The sequence below is a fragment of the Myiozetetes cayanensis genome, unplaced genomic scaffold, assembly GCF_022539395.1.
Source record: "Myiozetetes cayanensis isolate MyiCay16 unplaced genomic scaffold, myiCay2020 scf4, whole genome shotgun sequence".
Classification (NCBI taxonomy): Eukaryota; Metazoa; Chordata; class Aves; order Passeriformes; family Tyrannidae; genus Myiozetetes; species Myiozetetes cayanensis.
In genome coordinates, this window is record NW_026087631.1 from 68,611,209 (window position 1) to 68,629,099 (window position 17,891).

Genomic DNA, 17,891 nt, shown 5'->3' on the forward strand with positions numbered 1-17,891 from the left:
CTGAAAGAGAATACAGAACATATCTGAATATGTTTTAATCCTCTTTCTGAGGATTCTACTTTGACATCAGCAGGAAACAGGTGTTTGGTTTGCTATAGTATAAAAAAATACATACTTTTGTATTGTAAACCTTTTATTAAGGTAAAGCAGTAGGAAGTATACCAAAACAAGAATCTACTGAGAGACTTTCATATCATAACAGGGAAACTCATGATAGATAATAGTCACTGCAAGTGCTTAAACTTACAAACCTAAACAAAAAAAATATTCCACAAAGTGTACTGTGAATTGGTCAAAGTGGAGTAGATCCCTATTCCTTTGAACTTATTATTTTCCAAAGATAAATGCAATTTATTTTTAGTTAAATTATGCTCAAATTTATTTCAAATCCAGACATTGTTTTGTAAGCGGCAGCAAAGCAACCCCCTGTAGAAATGTGAAAGCTGGAGAGAGAAATGATCTATTAATCTGGGGCAGCTCTTAGTAGGACAAGACATAGTGCTTTATCTTGTCTAAATATAGGTGACCTAAATGTAAAGGCCTTTACCAGTTCCCTCAGAAGCCTTGCCTACCATCTAATGTGTCTCAACAGTTGGAAGTTATCCAAATATTGAACTTCTATTTACTTTTTTCTATTACTGCTGATTAATGTACATACCCAGAGTCGTCCCAGCAGACTCTGCTTTCTCACTGGCCCACTTTTATTATGGAGATTAGAAATACCTAAGTCACATGCAAGTACTCCACCAAGTGCCAATAGCCCACTCATCCTCATCATGAATTAGTGTAATCCAAATTTGATGCACTTACACATGTTTCGTATTTCTTTTTGGGAAATATGGCCACATTAAAGTTATATATTAAAGTTAATTTTCCTGGATTCCTTTGCAGGGAAAACAAGGCTATTAGGGTTTTTATGTTTAGGAAAATAGTGATTGAAAGATAACTAATGAGGCCTATGGGTGCTGTGGGTGTTATCAGTAAAATTATGAAGTATATGGTCTCTCTTTTTTCCTCTGGTGGTACAAAGATGTGGAAAAAAAAAAAAAAGATAATTTCACCCTAGTTTTACTTCAGATACAGGTTGCAAGATAAATGTGCACAGATTCTGAGGTTTGAACACAGTGTGTGTTTGTATCAATATACAGTGTGTGCCTCTGAGAATATTTGGGATATATAGAGTATATATTTTCCAGTGAGAAAGAAGTCCCATTGTGCCTGCCCTGCTTTACAAGAGAAAAAGAATACATGCAGTTCCAAAACGGAAAAAAGGCATTTTATTTCACTCTAGCATTTTGACACTTCTTGAAGGAAAAAAGAACTGTGGCAGGAAGAGCTGTCATTCCCTGTTTGATCAGCACAGCTGAGGGATGGTTGAGAAGGGGAATCTGCCCTCAGATGCCTTCCCAGCAGTGATGATGCTCCTGCTCCTGCTCCTACCCACCCCAGGGGAAAAGACCTGCTGCAGCCCTGAGGGTTGTAGGGGATGAAACAAGGAATTCCTCCTCCAGGCTCTGGCTTTGGTAGCACCCACCACCTAAGAGAGACCCACCAGTGACCGTGGGCCCAACAGCAGTTTGTGAGGCAGAGCCTGAGGTTTAGCACTCAACATCAGTGCAATGCTGGTGCTGCTGAAGCTTTTGGCAGTGAAGGAGTATGTGGGGCTGCAGGTTCTGTGTGGTGTTGGAAGGAGTTGGCCAAGGGGTTGGTGAGTCTGCTTCAGTAGCAGGCTGACAATCAGCACAGACACTTGTGTATCAGTGAAATTATCAACCCTGATTTAAGTACAAGGCTTTTAACAGTGGTCTTCAAACTTGTTCTTAGTTTACAAAATGTGACACATGGGGGGGGGGGGCAATCTTCAAGCTAGTCAGACCTCCTTATCCATTAGAAATGGAGGTCCTTTTGCGTCACAGTATGTCTTTTCCTCTCCCATCTATTTGAATCACTGTGATTCCCTGTAAGAATTTTCATCATTCGGTGGCAAGTGCATTGAAAATCTCTGTTGGGTGAAAGAACTGAGATGGTACTGACTATTCTGAAATTTCTCAGCAGTCCCTGAAGGTCTATCTTGGCTCAGAACTTTTATCACAGCAGTATTTTACAGGTTCCTTAAGTCTTTCTGAAGTTGTTGGGTTTTTTTGGTTTTTTTTTTTTTTGGCAGGTATAGCATATTCTCTTAGGCTTTGTGGTTTCATCTATTTTTCTTCTCATCTTTCATCCACATCATGGTAATCAACTTCTCACAGGTCAAAAAACTCTTCAAAGTACTTCTTTGAACATCTGCCTCCTTAAAGCCATCCCTGCTGTATTCTCTGATAACTTGGATCTCATCCAGTTTTGCTAGATAAAGACTTAGGAGTATTCGGTGAACACCCTATTAACTAAACAGGAGAGAAGAAACAGGTTCCTACATTTTTCACTAACATCTGGTCTGAGCACAGTGGGAGGGAAAAAGCCAGCAGCGAATGATCTGTATGCACTGGTTGCAAACAGGTAGTTGCTCTCCCAGATGAAACCACATATTTGAAGTATCATTTAAAACCTTCGGCAGGGAGCTATCATACCATCTTTTATATTAGTTATGAGGCATATAAATGAGAGTTTTGCTACTATCCTTAAAAAAATTACAGATCTGAGTATCCTACTTTTTTTCCAACTGTTTGGTTGAAAACAGTTGCTCTCAGTTTCTGAAGCATACATGGTACAGACAGCCAGCAGAGACTAGAGAGTGATTTGTTCTCTTGAGTATCTAAAGAAGTTTCAGTGAGGGAGAAACTTATTCCACAGTCAGCTTCAATCAGAATTTTCATTAGAAACCTGCTGCATATTGCAGGGAAGGCAATCCAAACTTTCCATTCACTTTACTGAGTTTTGGTATTGTTTCTTCTTGCTCAGTTTCCCATTCTGTGCTGTTTTCTTTGCATTTAATTTTAATTAAAATATGTTCCTAAACTGTCTTGCTGATTCACAGCAATAGTAATCTCTCTTACCTTTTCCATTTATTTTCTAGGCCAACCAAACCATCATCAATCTCTCTTGTTCTCAATATCACCCATCTCAATATCTTCCACCAAACTCCTACAGTATATGCACTTGAACCAAGTATCTGAAATTTGTCTTGCATTTTTTGTCATTATATCTGCTCTTATTCCTGTTCTAGAAGGCATTAAGTCTCAACCAGAGTGAGGAGGGGTTTAAGGCATTCCAAGTTCAACTGACACACTAGAACAGGCTGCCCAGAGAGGTGGTAGATGCCACATCCCCGGAAACATTCAAGGTCAGGTTGTATGGGGCTCCTCTACAGCTTCTGTCTGTCCTTCTCATTACTAATAGTCTGTTTATTCTGTCTCTCTTAAATTGTCTTTTGCTTTGGGTTATGGGTTTTGTAAGTTTTTAGTGACAGAAACATCATTTTCCCCTGTGTGATTGAAGTGTATTCATCATCACGCCACAACATGCAATTCTCTTTTGGAGATGGGTGTGAATCAACCATGAGATTTTCCATTGCCTTCAGATAAGCTACGCACTTACACTGACTGAATATCTTAAGTGTTCATTTTATTCAGTCAAATGTCCTACATAAAGAGGTATCTATGATTAGTCAGTAGTGTCTAGCAGTGGAGGCAAATTCAGTTTGCAGGAACTACCAGTTTCTTATTCAGAAAGCTGAGTGACTTTGCAAAAGCTTATAGTTAAGAACATTACTCATTCTTCTCAGTGTGAACATTAAACTAATGAGAAATTTATGGAGAAGGTAGAAGATACAATGTCTTTAGTTTGTCAAAAGCACCTGGAACAGCCTTTTACGTAGCTGAGATTGATGCAATAGAGTAAGTGAAATAAAATCAAAGAATGGTTTGCGTTGGAAGGGACTTTAAAGACCATCTTGTTCCTGCCATGTGTAGAGACACCTTCCACTAGACCAGGTTGCTCCAGACTGGCCTTGAACTCTTCCAGGGATGGGACAACCACAGTTTCTCTGGGCAACCTGTGCCTCACCATCCTCACAGTCAAGATTTTCCTAAAATAATCTATGGTCTGAAGGAAGTAACAACCATCAGTTATGATACAGTTGTTTAATCTATTAATCTATTAATTCTATACTGACTTACAATTTCTAGGACCAGGAATTTCCAACTCTCTTGTTTACAGAGTGTATGAAGAGCATAAATATATAAAACTTTTCTCTGCTGAATTTCATAGATGTGAAATAGGCTGTATTTCTCTTCCATTGATTATACTTAAACTAGAAGGGTAAAATGATATGGGTCTTTTTTACACAACTAAAAGGCAATACAATATTATTATAAGACTTGTTTTACTTTGCTCTCCTAAAATTTTTCTTTTACTGGAATTCTGTTCTAACTGCACCATGAAAATTAATGACTTTCCAGCTTGGTCATAGAGTTTTTGGAGCAGCTGTAGGTCTAAAAGACACTGTAAAAAAATGATGCATGACAATATGAGAATGGGAAAATCTCATTGTCACATTAATTATCTATTGACAGAAGATATACAGTAGGTGATGTAATGGCTTTGGATGTTCTTGTCTTTATTACCTCTTGGGGAAAGGGTTCAGATCATGAAATGAGTTTGGTGCTCCTGAGTGGACATTTGTCCTCATCACAAAACAACCCCATAATTCAGCACGATGTAACAAAATTGGAGAGCTCGAATTGAGGAGGCTTAGAACCAAGAGCATCAGGGAGTTATAAATCAGGCTAGAGGTGCAGGGCAATGCCTCTTGGGGTGACTTTCACAGCATCTCTGAGACAATGCCATCCCCGTTACAAATCATTTTGCCAGGCAGACATCCGAAGGAGCTCCACATACTTGAAGGGACAGATCAAGCCAGGAAAGTGCTGAAGGGAGGCTAATCAGAATTGGTCTAAGACAATATTGTATTCAACTGCCATTCAGTGTTATGAGAACAGTGATTTTAACATTGTATTAAAGTCACATTCCATAATTTTGTCATTCCTCTGTTGATTTCAGGGATTTTTTCAGTCATAAACAAAGAGCAGTGTGCATGATGCACACTTGCATAAGTAAGAGTCCCTGAGGGGGCATGTCTAAATATGTCTAACTACTGTAAGCACACTTAATTGAAGCATATTGGCGTAATTGTCCTCATTAGACATCCACCTTTTGATGGATTCAGGCCAACATTAGTGCATATAGTTTGCTATAGGAGTTAACTAAAAACTTTTTGGGATTTCTATGAAATGCATTGAACGTTTTCAGTTTAATTTTTAACAGTTGATGTCATTTTCTCAGTATTACCTTCTGAGGTGGCTGCACTAGGTACCTTTGTTTACTGTTTCCACAAGAAGATCCAACTGCAGCTATTTTGTTTGTCACAAATATCACAATTTGAGCCGCCGAGAGTAGTGTTCAAATCAGGAGAAGAATTTGACACTGTTGTGGAATGTAAATCTCCAATATGAGATCAATATGTAAATCAACACTGCTGAGACTTATATGTTGTGTATCTATTTTATATATAAGCATATAGTGGATAAAATAGGGATAATTAATTCTTTTCATTCTAGCTTCTTTTCATTCTTACATCTCAGTCCCAAAATATACTTCTTCTGTGTGTTTAAAGAAATTATTTGCAATCATTTGTAAAGACATCAGATAGTTAACGCAGTTCATGAAGTGCTAATCTGAGGCAACACAGAAGGATTCTGCACTCAGGTCCCAAGGCCTGTGTGCAAAACCCATGAAAAATGAAAACTTAAGTACTGCAATATCCCACCTTGACTTACAGCCTTCCCCAGATTACTTTTCAGCTAGAGACAACATGTGATCTACCACAGCTGTGAAGAAGGGTAATTAGCTGCCATATATTATGTATTTGCGAGAGACACCGTGGATACGTTTGCAAACTGTTATTATTTTATTTTATTTATTAGCTGGCTTTAATTATATTCCTGGAAGAACCTGAGTTATGGTCTGATTGCAACAGAGTCTGACAGTGGAATAAGTTATAGAAGCCACCTTCTTGGGACTGTAGGCAACACAGCAAATAAAACAATCTGTTTCCTTCTTCAGATCTTCCAGACATGATTAGATGAGAGACTAGTCAGACACTGAGAAGTCTTTAGACACAGAACTGCTGGTTGGTTTTTTTTTTTTCACGCTGTCAGCTATCTTTGACAGCTAAATACAATCTTCTCTGATGGAATCATAATTATTAATTAGGTAAAGGAGCTGCACCCAGGCTCTTGTGCAGTTATGACCTATGTTACCGCAGTGACTATAACCTCCATCAACTCTGCTCAATTAACTGAGGTTAAGCATTATAGATTATTGAGGAATTGGGTCATGGTAAATCAGAATGACTTTCCCAATTTAAAAATAAAGGATGGTCAGGTGTTTCAGAGACAAGGCTCAATGCCAGGCGTTTGCAGAACAGTTCTCTGTTGTAGATACTGGATGAACAAATCTTTAAAGAGGAGGTTTATCCCATCTGAATTTAGCCATCAAAATATTAGGTTGGTTTTTGTGAAGTGAGATATAATCACTGGAACAAGTCAGTCAGTTCATGGGGGTGATGCACCATACACTCACCATCCAAGCCAGACGGTACAAATCCCCAAATAGAGGGATCTCTCCATGTTAATCAAAGAAGGGCTCTCAGTGACTAGATGTCACTCAAATTTAAAACTCAAGTTTTAAATTATTAAAGTGAATTGAGATAAATACAGACTTTTCTGCCTGAGACATACTCGAATGACTGAAATTGTTCATGGGAGATGTACCAGAAGATTCTCAGAGAGTATTACATCTCACTCTTCTTGAAGAGACTGACCTAGTAAGAAATGCCTTCTGAAATGTGGCACGTTGGGGCTGGTTGTAAAGACATTGAGAACCTGGAGATTTCATGGGCTTGGTACACCTTAAAAAATGACTACACAGCTGTGTCTGTACTACTAATTTGAACACATCCCAGGAACACCTGAGCACATCTTTACTGTCAAACTGTTAAAATGATGCCTGGTTTGGCTTCAGACCACAGAAGACCAACACTTTTGTTACAGGTTGCTGAACATGGTGCAGAACCCTGCACAGTCCAGGGATCACTTCCAACAGCAGCTTTTGTGTTGTAACCCTGCTGTGAAGGCTAAGAGAGTTTAACAGTATGGAGAGACGCTGCTCCATGCCAGATGATCTTAATGTCAGTGAATGAGCATATTTAATTACATTAATCCATTAAAAGCTTAATGTTAGACTCTACCTATGCCTTCTTCTGCAATCTTTCTTTTGTATTGCAAACTGTCTTGAAGCAAGGCACCCCTAAATCTACAGAGTCTGTGTTGATATAGCATGCCCCTCAGTAGGGTGGGTGAAATGACATAACCAGCACTAGATGATTTTTAATTGACTCAAAGCTTAGTCATCTGCCTCAAAAAAAAAAAAAAAAACCAACAAAACCAAACAAAAACCCAAAGAGCATCCCTCAAGGTTTCTCAGGATGGTAATTTCTATGCTCTCTTACATGGTGAATGACTGTTTCATTCCCCTCTATGCACTGTGCAGTATTGTAACAGTCACAGATGTTTCCCCTTGCTATTTATTGTCTCATAGTTGCCATCTGTTCAGTGCAGCCTCCTGTTGTCCCTCCACCAATATTTAGCTCATAAACTCTTTGGTCCAGTGCATCTTTTTGTCTCTAGGATGCTTGACCTGAAATCTCGGCGGCAATACAGATAAAATAATAATAATAATTAAAATAGTATAAATTCAGACTTCAGCTTTTTGGAGGCAGGAAAGAGAAAATTCACTTTAAATGTGTGCATGTGTTTCTATTCCTTTGAAACAATCTTTCTGAAGGCGAAATATAACCACATATTATCTAACTGCATACAGCAATGAAGAATTTTTGGCAGGTCAAAAAATATCACTGGATTCCCTTGAAAGGAAGGGAAGGTAAAGAACAAAACGTCAGAATTTAATAATCAGAAACTAACTAAAATTCTTCATGAAACCATAATTTTTTCAGTTTTAACAGAGGAAAACAAATCTACTGCCCCCTGAACCACACAAATTATAATTAGTTGAAACCCTACAAAATAGTCAGAGAAGCGTGAAAAAATGAACATTTACTAACAAAAATATATGTATATATTTTGATTATATCACTTATCAGTCCGGGGCAGGCACAAATGACACTGACTAGTAGTATGGTTTCATGGAAATTGCAATCTTTATTTTTGACAAAACTTATGCATGTCTCATTTGTAATATTTGTAAATAACAACAGTAGTAGAAGAAGTCAGAAGGAACAAAAACCAAACCAAACCAAAACAAAACAAAAAGATAGATTTGTGAGAATATACTGTACCTCATGCCAGCTTTAAAAAGGCATACTCAAAAGACCTGTCCAACTGATTGTTCAGGTGATTCAGCTGGACGTTTAAGGACTGTGAACAGTGCTGGGTGATCTGATGGAATTCTTTTAAGTTGAGGGCTGGATACTACACGGAGAGATGCTGTTACAAGCTGGGACAGAGCTGCACTGCCCTAGGGAGGGCTCTGGGAATCATCAGGCAAACAGTGCATTTGTGTGCTCCTTGCTGGGACAGGGAAGTGTAGCTGGTGGTGGCACACTGGCACGGGTTACTCGGTGAGGTGGTGAGCGCCCCATCCCTGGGAACACCCAAGGTCGGGTTGAACAGGGCTCTGAGCAACCTGATCTAGTGGAAGATGTCCCTGCTCACTGCAGGGGTTTGGAGTAGGTGACCTTTAAAAGTTCCCTTCCAACACAGACTATTCTATGGTTTCAATGCACTGCATGTCTGTAGGACATGGTTGCTCTGCTACCAGGCCCTGGTGAGTGAAGATCACAGGAGACAGAGCAGTGTCCCTGCAGCCTCTGAACAGCTGGTGCACGACTTGTACTCTGCTTGCAAAACTTTTCCTGCTAACTGGAAAGGACACAATGAGGATAGGGCACCACAGGGTCAAAATTGTGAGTCCCCAGCATTCCCTTTGGGCCTATTCACACACACATTTGCACACAGACATGTGCTTGCAGGCTGAGCACAGTCTAACCCTAAACCCACATGGCAATGCAAAGCTGGAGGTGAAATCCAAAGTCCTGAAACAGTCACAATGCCCACTGAAATCAATGCTATTCGTTCCTGGAATGTTGAAATGATCCATGCATGCAGAGAGGAGGCAATAAGTACATCCGTTGTCCTAGAGCTGGTAGAAGCTGGTTCTGCCTTGGATGCTGGTGTAGCATTTGAAGTCCAGGGAACACACATTAAAAAACACAGTATTTTATCCATTTGGACTTGCAGAAAAGGGATGAGAGGGTATGCTAAATGACTTTATCTATAGTACAGAAGAGCCACAGGACAACCATGAATGGGTCCTTCAAGGAGCTACTCCCACGTGAGGGCTGAAAGGAAGGAACTCCAGAACCTGCTCTGGAAGATGCTGTCTCAATGCTGCCTTTTTGAGCAACTACAGGTTACTTTGGTCAGCTCCTGAGGGGTGGCTCCTGGAGGATTGCTATCAGGTTGTATTTTCCTTTTTTTTCTTCAGGGATCCTTTCAGTTTCTTCCACAGACTATCCTTCCTCTTCATCTTCTTCTCCACCATGGGCAGAGAGGACTCTTTCCTTCGAATTTCCCTCACTAGTCCATGAAAGACATCATCAATGTAGAAGCGGAGTGCAGCTGAAGTCTCAAAAAAGGAGCATGAGTATTCTCTGGCTAAACTCATTCCTTCTTCAGTTGAGACCTACAAAGAAAAGAAAAGTCCATAAATACACCCTAATGTACAGAGCACTAGTTAGCATGAGAGTATCACAGCATGTATAGTCTGAATTTTTTCACCCAGCAAATCAACGACCTTTACTTTTACAGGAAAATAATCTAACAGCACCCAACAGAGAAGATTAGAAAGTGAAAGGATCAGATCGAATTCATGAGATATTTGAAGAGAGCAGTCTGGCAACATTCATGTGCTCAGGTATATTATGTCCCTAATTCTGATGCATTGTTTTTTCCATACAGTTCTTCTCTTTAGTACAGTAATCCTGCAGTTTGACAGTGCTGGTACCTTTGTACTGTAGGATGGAATGAATGACTAGAAAGACTCTGACAGAATTAAGACCCTAGAAAATCCTTGTTCGGCATTAACCTAATCCTGGAGGTAACTTGACTCTTTAAGAACACCAGACTTCATACCTTAAAATTTTTCAGTCACATTAATTTCTGAGCATGCCTTTGAGTGTTTTGGTCTGTAATCCTATCACTGAGCTCATACCTGAGCTGTATGAAGATCCAAAATCTATTTGCTTTTCAGCTCATGTTTCTTAAGTGGCTTCATTCTCAGAGAACATGTGGGAAATGTGTTTTTGTATTTTGACGAATTGTAAGGGGAGGATTCACCATCAGGCTGGAGGGAAGGAAACTCTTTTAATTTGCCTGAATTTTGAAACAGGGATCTTGTTCCTAAAATTTTCGTATTGGTTACCTCTTGGCATTTGCCCTGCCAGCCTGCTAAATCAGCATTCTGATTAGTGTGTGGTTCAAATAGAGTTCAAATGCTTATAAGGACCGCCCATGCCTTTCACTTAAGGTACTTTTTATACGTTGGAAGATTATCCAAAACCATACAAGTCCACAGAAAAACACAGAGCAAAGTCTATGAGCTTCTTGAATGTGAAGCCAGTTTTCTCAGCCAACACACCAGCCTTTCTTTTCAGTGTTTGAACATAAATCTGAATAAATGAACTGTATGAATGACATGTATGGTGTATATTTAAATTCTAGGTCAGAAATCCCAGCCTTTGTTTTTATTTGCATTTGAATATCATGATTTATTCAAGTAACTTTCCAAACATCCTGATAAAAAGTCAAAACAGTACTTTGAGACAGCTTTGTGAAGAACTACATAATAGGCCATGAAAAGTCTCAATTGCTACTGTCTATCACAAGACTCATCTTGGTGCCTTTTGTTTGTTTGTTTGTTTGTTTGTTTTTCCTTATTTCTATCTTCATGCACCTAAAGTGTCATTTATATTTATTAGGGAAGTAAATCCCTGTGCCTCAAGATGCAAACACACTATCTCATACCTACCGTAAGGAAAATGACCTTTAATAATAAATAATGACCTCACTTCATCGCTTGTATTCTGTCTATCTGTAAAGCTGGACATGGTCAGAAACAGGATTTGGGATGAAAAGGAAAATCATTTCATTCTAGCCTGGAGGAAAATCTGCACCAAGCATGTACCTGCATAACAGAGACCTCAGAATTCCTCACTGTCACCTTCACATCGAGTCACAAACTTTGTGACACTGGTAAGGACCCTTGCTCTGTGCTCCAGATGTAATCTTAATTTAATTAAGAATACTGTGAGGGTAAGTAGGGAGGCTGTATGCCAACCTGAATAATACTTACTGACACAATGAAAGATGGTTACTGCTTTCCAACTGCTATAATTGCCAACCTTTAGCAAAAGGCGATGTGTAACAATATGGTCCTTGTTTTTCTCTGGGCAGCTGTGTAAGCAAAATGAATGATTCAATATGTCTATTGGGCACCATTGAGGAATTGATTGTCTGGATAGAAGACTATTTTGGTTTATTTTTGACTTTTTAATGATTTTTTTTTTCCTTGCCATGCTTGTTTGAGCCAAAGGAGGAATTATTTTTTTATTTTATTTTGTTAAAGATGCTGCAGTTCTGAGCAAATGATTACTCAGAGCTGCAGTTTCAGTGAAGATTTCATACACTGATTATCTAAAAGGAAGAAAAAATTCCACATAAACTGAAACATCCCTATGCTAAAAAAATGGTAAGGTTGTAAATATAATTAGGGTACAAGCACAATAACACTCAAGTATAAAAAATTGCCCTCTTGCTCTGTGATTTTCTAGTCTTTACCCACCTAGCTACTCCTTTGTTCCATTCTCTTTTTATAACTTTTTTTTTTTTTTTTTTTTTTTTGTATTCTCTAGGATCAAAACTATATTTTCTCCCCCATGCAAGGAAGAACAACTACAGGGAAGACACGCTATACTCTGTAATGAAACAAGATTGCTAAGGGCTGTGAGAACTGGAGAATACTCAGGAGAATTAAATCATGCAGAAAAACTTCCTCCCAGTCTCTGTGTGGCTGGAGGTTTGCAACTTGGGCAGACTTGGATGTGTTTCTATGAAAAGCAACAAAAGTTTGGTTTCGGACTCCAGTTTCCTGCCAAATTACAGAGACAACATTAAAATTATTAATGGCGATAGTTCATTTCAAAGCAAGGTATTTTTCTTAGATCTTGCCCTCAGGAACTGATTAACTGCTTCGGCAAAATTTTAGGAGCTAATTCAGCATGAGGAGGACACCTGGCACAAACAATTTCAGGATGATTAGCTGATGTTTTTCAACTTCAAGGCTGAAAACACAATTTTTTGAAATGTAATGGTATAATAATTACCATTACTGCTTCCAGCACCGATGAATGTAGCTATAGTCACTTAATTAATATGTTTGCTGAAGAAACTGTAAATATAAAGAAATATCTAGAGGAAAAGTACACATTTTTCTTTCAGTTCATAATTTGGTCAAGAGGCCAGACACCCATGGAATGAGAAACAGGGGATAAAGCCCTTGATAAGGTGACTGACGCACGCATAATTCCAGGGATTTACCTTGTCCCCATCTTATTGCGAGAAGAGAAACTATATCATAGAAATCCATCCCAGATCTGCACAGCCCAGGGACTTGTTGACAAATCGCAGTTCTGAGGGTCTGTATCAGTGGGCAGATATGATCTGTCAGCGTGACACGGACAGACAGGTCAGGGACTGAGGTCATTCTATTGAATATATATCTGGGAAGCAGAGCTTTATATCTTGTCTTTAGAGTAACCCCCCGTGATTGAATGTGGCATTGTTTCCAAGAGTATAATTCTGGTTATATTGATTCCAATTTATCTCATTTCTGTGCTGGTAAACCTTAGGAAGGCAATGAAGGCGGAAGACAGGTATAGTGAAGATAATGAAAAATGAAAATTAAAGAGCTGGCAGAGGATTCCAGGTTTTGATTCAAACTTTTTAAAACTGTTTTTGTCTGGGCGGAGTTTGGATCACGACTTATGGAAGAAGGTCATGAAGCTTGCAGGACTACCAGAGGACAAGATCCCTCAAGGACAAGTCCATAAAATGGGAATAAAGCCTCATGAACATGATGTTTCACCCTGGAAAAGAGTCTTCTCAGGACTGCCTTGCAAAGTGCATGATTCTGAGTGCTCATTTGTTTACAGGTGAGCTGGGAGGGAAGATACAGCTGTGACAACATATAACTGAATCGTGTCTAGTAAAGATATACCTGTTACAACAGCACACAGCACGTGGGACTACAGGCTGAATTTGGGAGTTTTCCCTGTCTGGATAGCTGAGAGCAGCTAGAACATAGCACAGCCTCCCCCTCAAAGGAAGTATTTCACGGGCTACAAACCACATTATATGGCATTAAGATTCCGTTTGTGGCTTTTGCAAACCTTCCTTGGAAAATTACAAGTGAGATTAAATGCGATGCTGACAGCTTGTGAAAGCCATGATGGATGAGCTGCCATCTTTGAGACAGCCAGTTCCCCACTAAGGTCAACTCCTCCACAAAACCACCTGGTCTGGGTGGTGGGTGGGGAGGCACTGGCAATCACTGGCCCCCATGGGGAGAGTGTAAAAATACCTGAATACCTGTATCTGAGAAGGAAAGTGCAAAGAAACTAAACAGATCAATAGTCTGCTTCTGCCCTTGGACTACCATTAGCTAGAAAATCGCCATCAGGATCACACTCTTTTTGTGCTCAACAGAGAATTGCAAAGTAGATTTCATTGATGGAGGTTGTTCTAGCAGAGTCAACAACAACATCTTGGGTGAGTTATTGGTGGTCTTCAGGTAGGAAAGAAATGCATTTCCTCCTATGCATCTCAACCCTGCAACAGCATGTTCTTCTTGAGCTGGTATTTGCAGTTTTCCTCTTGTGATTGGGACCTCCAGCTTACCATGAAGAGATCTGGAGGTTGCAGGTGGAGTGCTGTGAAGTCCTAAGGGTTGCAAGAATTCTCCTAATTTTTTGTTACAGACTCCTACCCTGAAAGTCAACATTAGAATTATATAATTTTGGATAATTATATATCCAAAATTCTTGATCTATGATTTTTTTTTTCCCTGAAAGCCCATGGTCTTTACCAGAGACAGAAGGGCACCCATGTTGCTCAACAGAGTGCTCATCTAAATTCCACTAAGGCTAAAAGGAGGAATTCCAGTTGGTTTTGACTGTGCTTTACATTTTTGAAAGGCAAAAAGTTTTGGGAGTTGTACACAAAAGATAACTGTTTAAGAGCATAGGGAGGGAAGTAGCATATTGAGCAGCCTTTTTTAACTACAGTAAATAATAAAAGGAGCAGGATAAGCCATGAGTACTCTGAATAATGTCCTGGAAAGATCCATACCCTTTCCTTTAATCTCTAGTGGATTTTTTCTGTTTCTCAGCAAGTCCCATTCCAGAGAACAAGAATCAGATGCCAGATTGTGTATTAACACAGTTTGTGTTTAAGATGCTCCTGCAGAACAACTGTGAGTTTTCTCATTAATCATAGAATCACAAAATCGTTCAGGTTGGAGGAGGCCTCCACAATCATCAGGTCCATCCATTAACTCAGCACTGCCAAAGCCACCACTAAACCATGTCCCCAAGTGCCACATCCACATGTTTTTTTGAACATTCCAGCAACAGTGATTCTACTGCTGTCCTGAGCAACCTGTTCCAGCACCTGATCATCCTATAAGTACTGGGGTCTGCAGTGGGTCTGTGAAATCCCTGGGCTTAGTCCTCACCCTTGAGCTGAAGGTGTATCCTTGAGTGAGCAGATACGTGGGTAGGAAGGCAGAATGGACAACTGGGAGGAAGTGAAAGTGATGGAGTGTGTGTTGACATGGAAATGGCATTACCACATCCTTGTTGATGAAGTTCACCCTATCAGCGTGTTTTTAGATGCCCTGCTGGCAGATTTGGACCAGTGAGAATACACCACGGCAGACCAGAGATGATATAAAAGGAAGTGTGAGAAAAAGCAATAAAGCTGTCTTTTTGCACAATTTATTCCTTGCCTGCTGTCTGTCTGTCAGTTTGTTTTCTTGACCATCACAACAACGACATTTAAGTGAAGATATTTTTAGTAATATCCCATACAAACCCTCTCTGGTGCAATCTAAGGCCTTCTCCTCCTGCTCTATCACTTGTTACCTGGGAGAAGAAACAGACCTTCAACTCATTACAACTTCCTTTCTGGTAGCCATAGAGAATGATGAATAACAATCATGACTGACCAATTTTCACTAGTCTTAGTTAATAACTCTATTTCTAAGGTAACAGGAAGAAATTAGGTGGTTCCTGGACAGCCAGCACTGGCAGGTGTCAGAGACCTACCCTAGACAGGAGAAGCTCTGCATTTTGATAGGTGGGACTGTGTCCAGCAAAGGCTGATCTGAATGTTACCACCTGACTTTTTTAGAGCCAAAGGCTCTCATTGTAAACATCCGAACTCTGTTTTGAGAAACATGCAGCCCAAACCACCAATCCAAGAGGAGATCCATTATACCCATGTCATTTTTGATAGCTATTAATTTTTTCCTTGGACAAGTGTTGTATCAACAGGCACAGTGGCAGAGACTTCCTACAGGGTGGTATAAGGATCTTTCCAAGTGTGACATGCCATTGTTCAGGTCAAAGCTCAAATACTTGCTTATTAGTGGCTGGGGTTGAAAACATGAGCAGAACCAGATAAAACAGGAAAAATAAATTCTTTGTCTTCTTATGGTAACAGCACTGCTGGTATTTGTTCACATAATACATGTCACAGAATATTTTTTTTAAGAAAAAAAAAATGTTCCAAGGCCTTTTACTCATTTTTACTGTCTCCAGATCTTTACACTTATAAACGGTCTATCATATTCTTGCCACTGAGCAATGACATTTCTGAAAGAAGGGGAAAAAACAAGATCAACTCAAAATCAGCTTAGACTGAAAAAAATGTTGAAGACTAGGGTTTGTGAAAAACCAGTGTGATCTTTTGTGGCCAGAGTTTCAATACGACTCTACTTCAGTCAAAACAAACGCACAGTAAACACAAAAGTTAACCAAAAATCCTCGTTGTTAAAACCTCCAGTTTCTATCTCCCTCAACATCAAACATTCTGCACCATTACAGTTTGAAGTTTATTTTATTGTGAATCATTGCTTGGAAACGTAATGCTGAAACTTTTCTTTCTGCAAAAGCAAACATTTTAACCATAAATGATTCTGCTCCTGAATTCATACACTGCAGTTACAGATCTGATTTGGCCAGAATTCCACTAGAATTCACAACTAGTTTCCACTGACACAAACCAGCATTTCTACTTGAACCAAACAAAACCTTACTTTTTCCCTCAGTTCCTGGGGGAGCACAGCTCTTTTCAGTAACCAGAAGAGTTAAGGAGTAACATGCCCTGCAGAAACGTGGAAGGAGAATTTCATGTCAACAGCATTACTCTTAAATCCATTTGGAACTCTTCAGAAGTAATTAGTTGAACAAACCTCACTCTGACTTCATGGCAGGCAATTCTGCAGGCTCAGCTTTGCTTGCTTTCTAGATTACAAGGCCAGGCAAGATAAAAGCTGACATAGAATTAATCATTATCTTGAAGGTATTGCAATTAGTTCTGTTCCTCTTTCTCCCATCCCAAAGTCACATGCCTTATAAGAGTTTTCCATGTTTTCCTTCTGGTCTTGCAGGACTATCAGGTTGAGACAAGAAGATAAAAGTTTTGCTGTGTGAGTTTATGCCTTGGACTCAATGCCATGGAATTAGCCCATGGCACAGCAATACACATCTCATGTCCTCAGCTGCTCCAGTCTCTGAAGGAACTCACATTACAGAGACTCAGATATTCCTTCCCTTCCACTTGTAACTTGGACTTTGCTTCAGGAAGGAAGGAATGGACAGGAAAGAAAATGTAGTTTTAGCTACGAAGAAAAAAATAGGATTGTCTGGTGCTTCTGTGAAGAGCTTTGTACCCTATTTTTAGAGGATGGAAAATGGAGTACATGGGATTGTAAAACTAGTTTGTTCCTTTTTTAAAGAGAAACTATTTCATAGTCTTGGTAAAAATTAAATTTCTAGACAAAACCAGGGAGACTGATTTGTCCAAAATGATGTACTTCTTACTCCTATGGCGTGACATGAAACACAGCTTTCAGTCTGTTCTGAACCAGAAAGAAAAATGTTCCCATTTGGTCCAAGGGAACTGCAAATTGTTGGGGGTTGTGAGAGTTATCTGATGAAGCATCAACCATCACTTGGTCTTATGCACTTCACTACTGACCACTGTTAGATTAGGTGGACAGACATTTTCTCTGACTACTATAGTAGTTTCTATACTCTTTCAGGACAACTCTAAGCTAAAGCTAGCTGTTATGTTAAATACATCTGTTTCATGATTTTTTCATATGAAAAAACTCTAGATTCATTACAAATTCATTGCTTCAATAATTTCTGGAGATTTTTAACATCTTTTGTGATACAGATTACTACTTAGAACTAATATTTGTCTAGTCTTTCTCCCCTTTTTGGCATTTTATTATTTTCCCTCACCTTGGATCCATGATATCCTTGCAACACAGGAGCTGTTCCTCCAGGTAATTTCATTCCTACTTTGGGCAAATGTTTGGAATAAAAAAAGAAACATTCTCCATGCAGTTGCTTAGTTTCAGAGCAATCAAAGCTCGTTTGGTCTCGTTTCCAACTTGTGATAATATTTCACTTCATTTTTTCACAGGTATAATGCTAAATAGCTAATGAATGTCTCATTTCATATAAGAAT

General features: G+C 39.3%; 1 protein-coding gene across 1 annotated transcript in view; it reads right to left on the reverse strand.

Annotated features, from left to right (window-relative positions):
- Positions 1–8,191: 8,191 nt before the first annotated feature.
- The window catches only part of RIT2 (Ras like without CAAX 2), a 172,649-nt gene continuing 162,949 nt past the window's right edge, over positions 8,192–17,891 (reverse strand). The window contains exon 5 of the mRNA XM_050329248.1: positions 8,192–9,759. Coding sequence (XP_050185205.1) covers positions 9,532–9,759 — 228 coding nt within the window. The 3' untranslated portion in view covers positions 8,192–9,531. The remainder of the gene's footprint in view (positions 9,760–17,891) is intronic.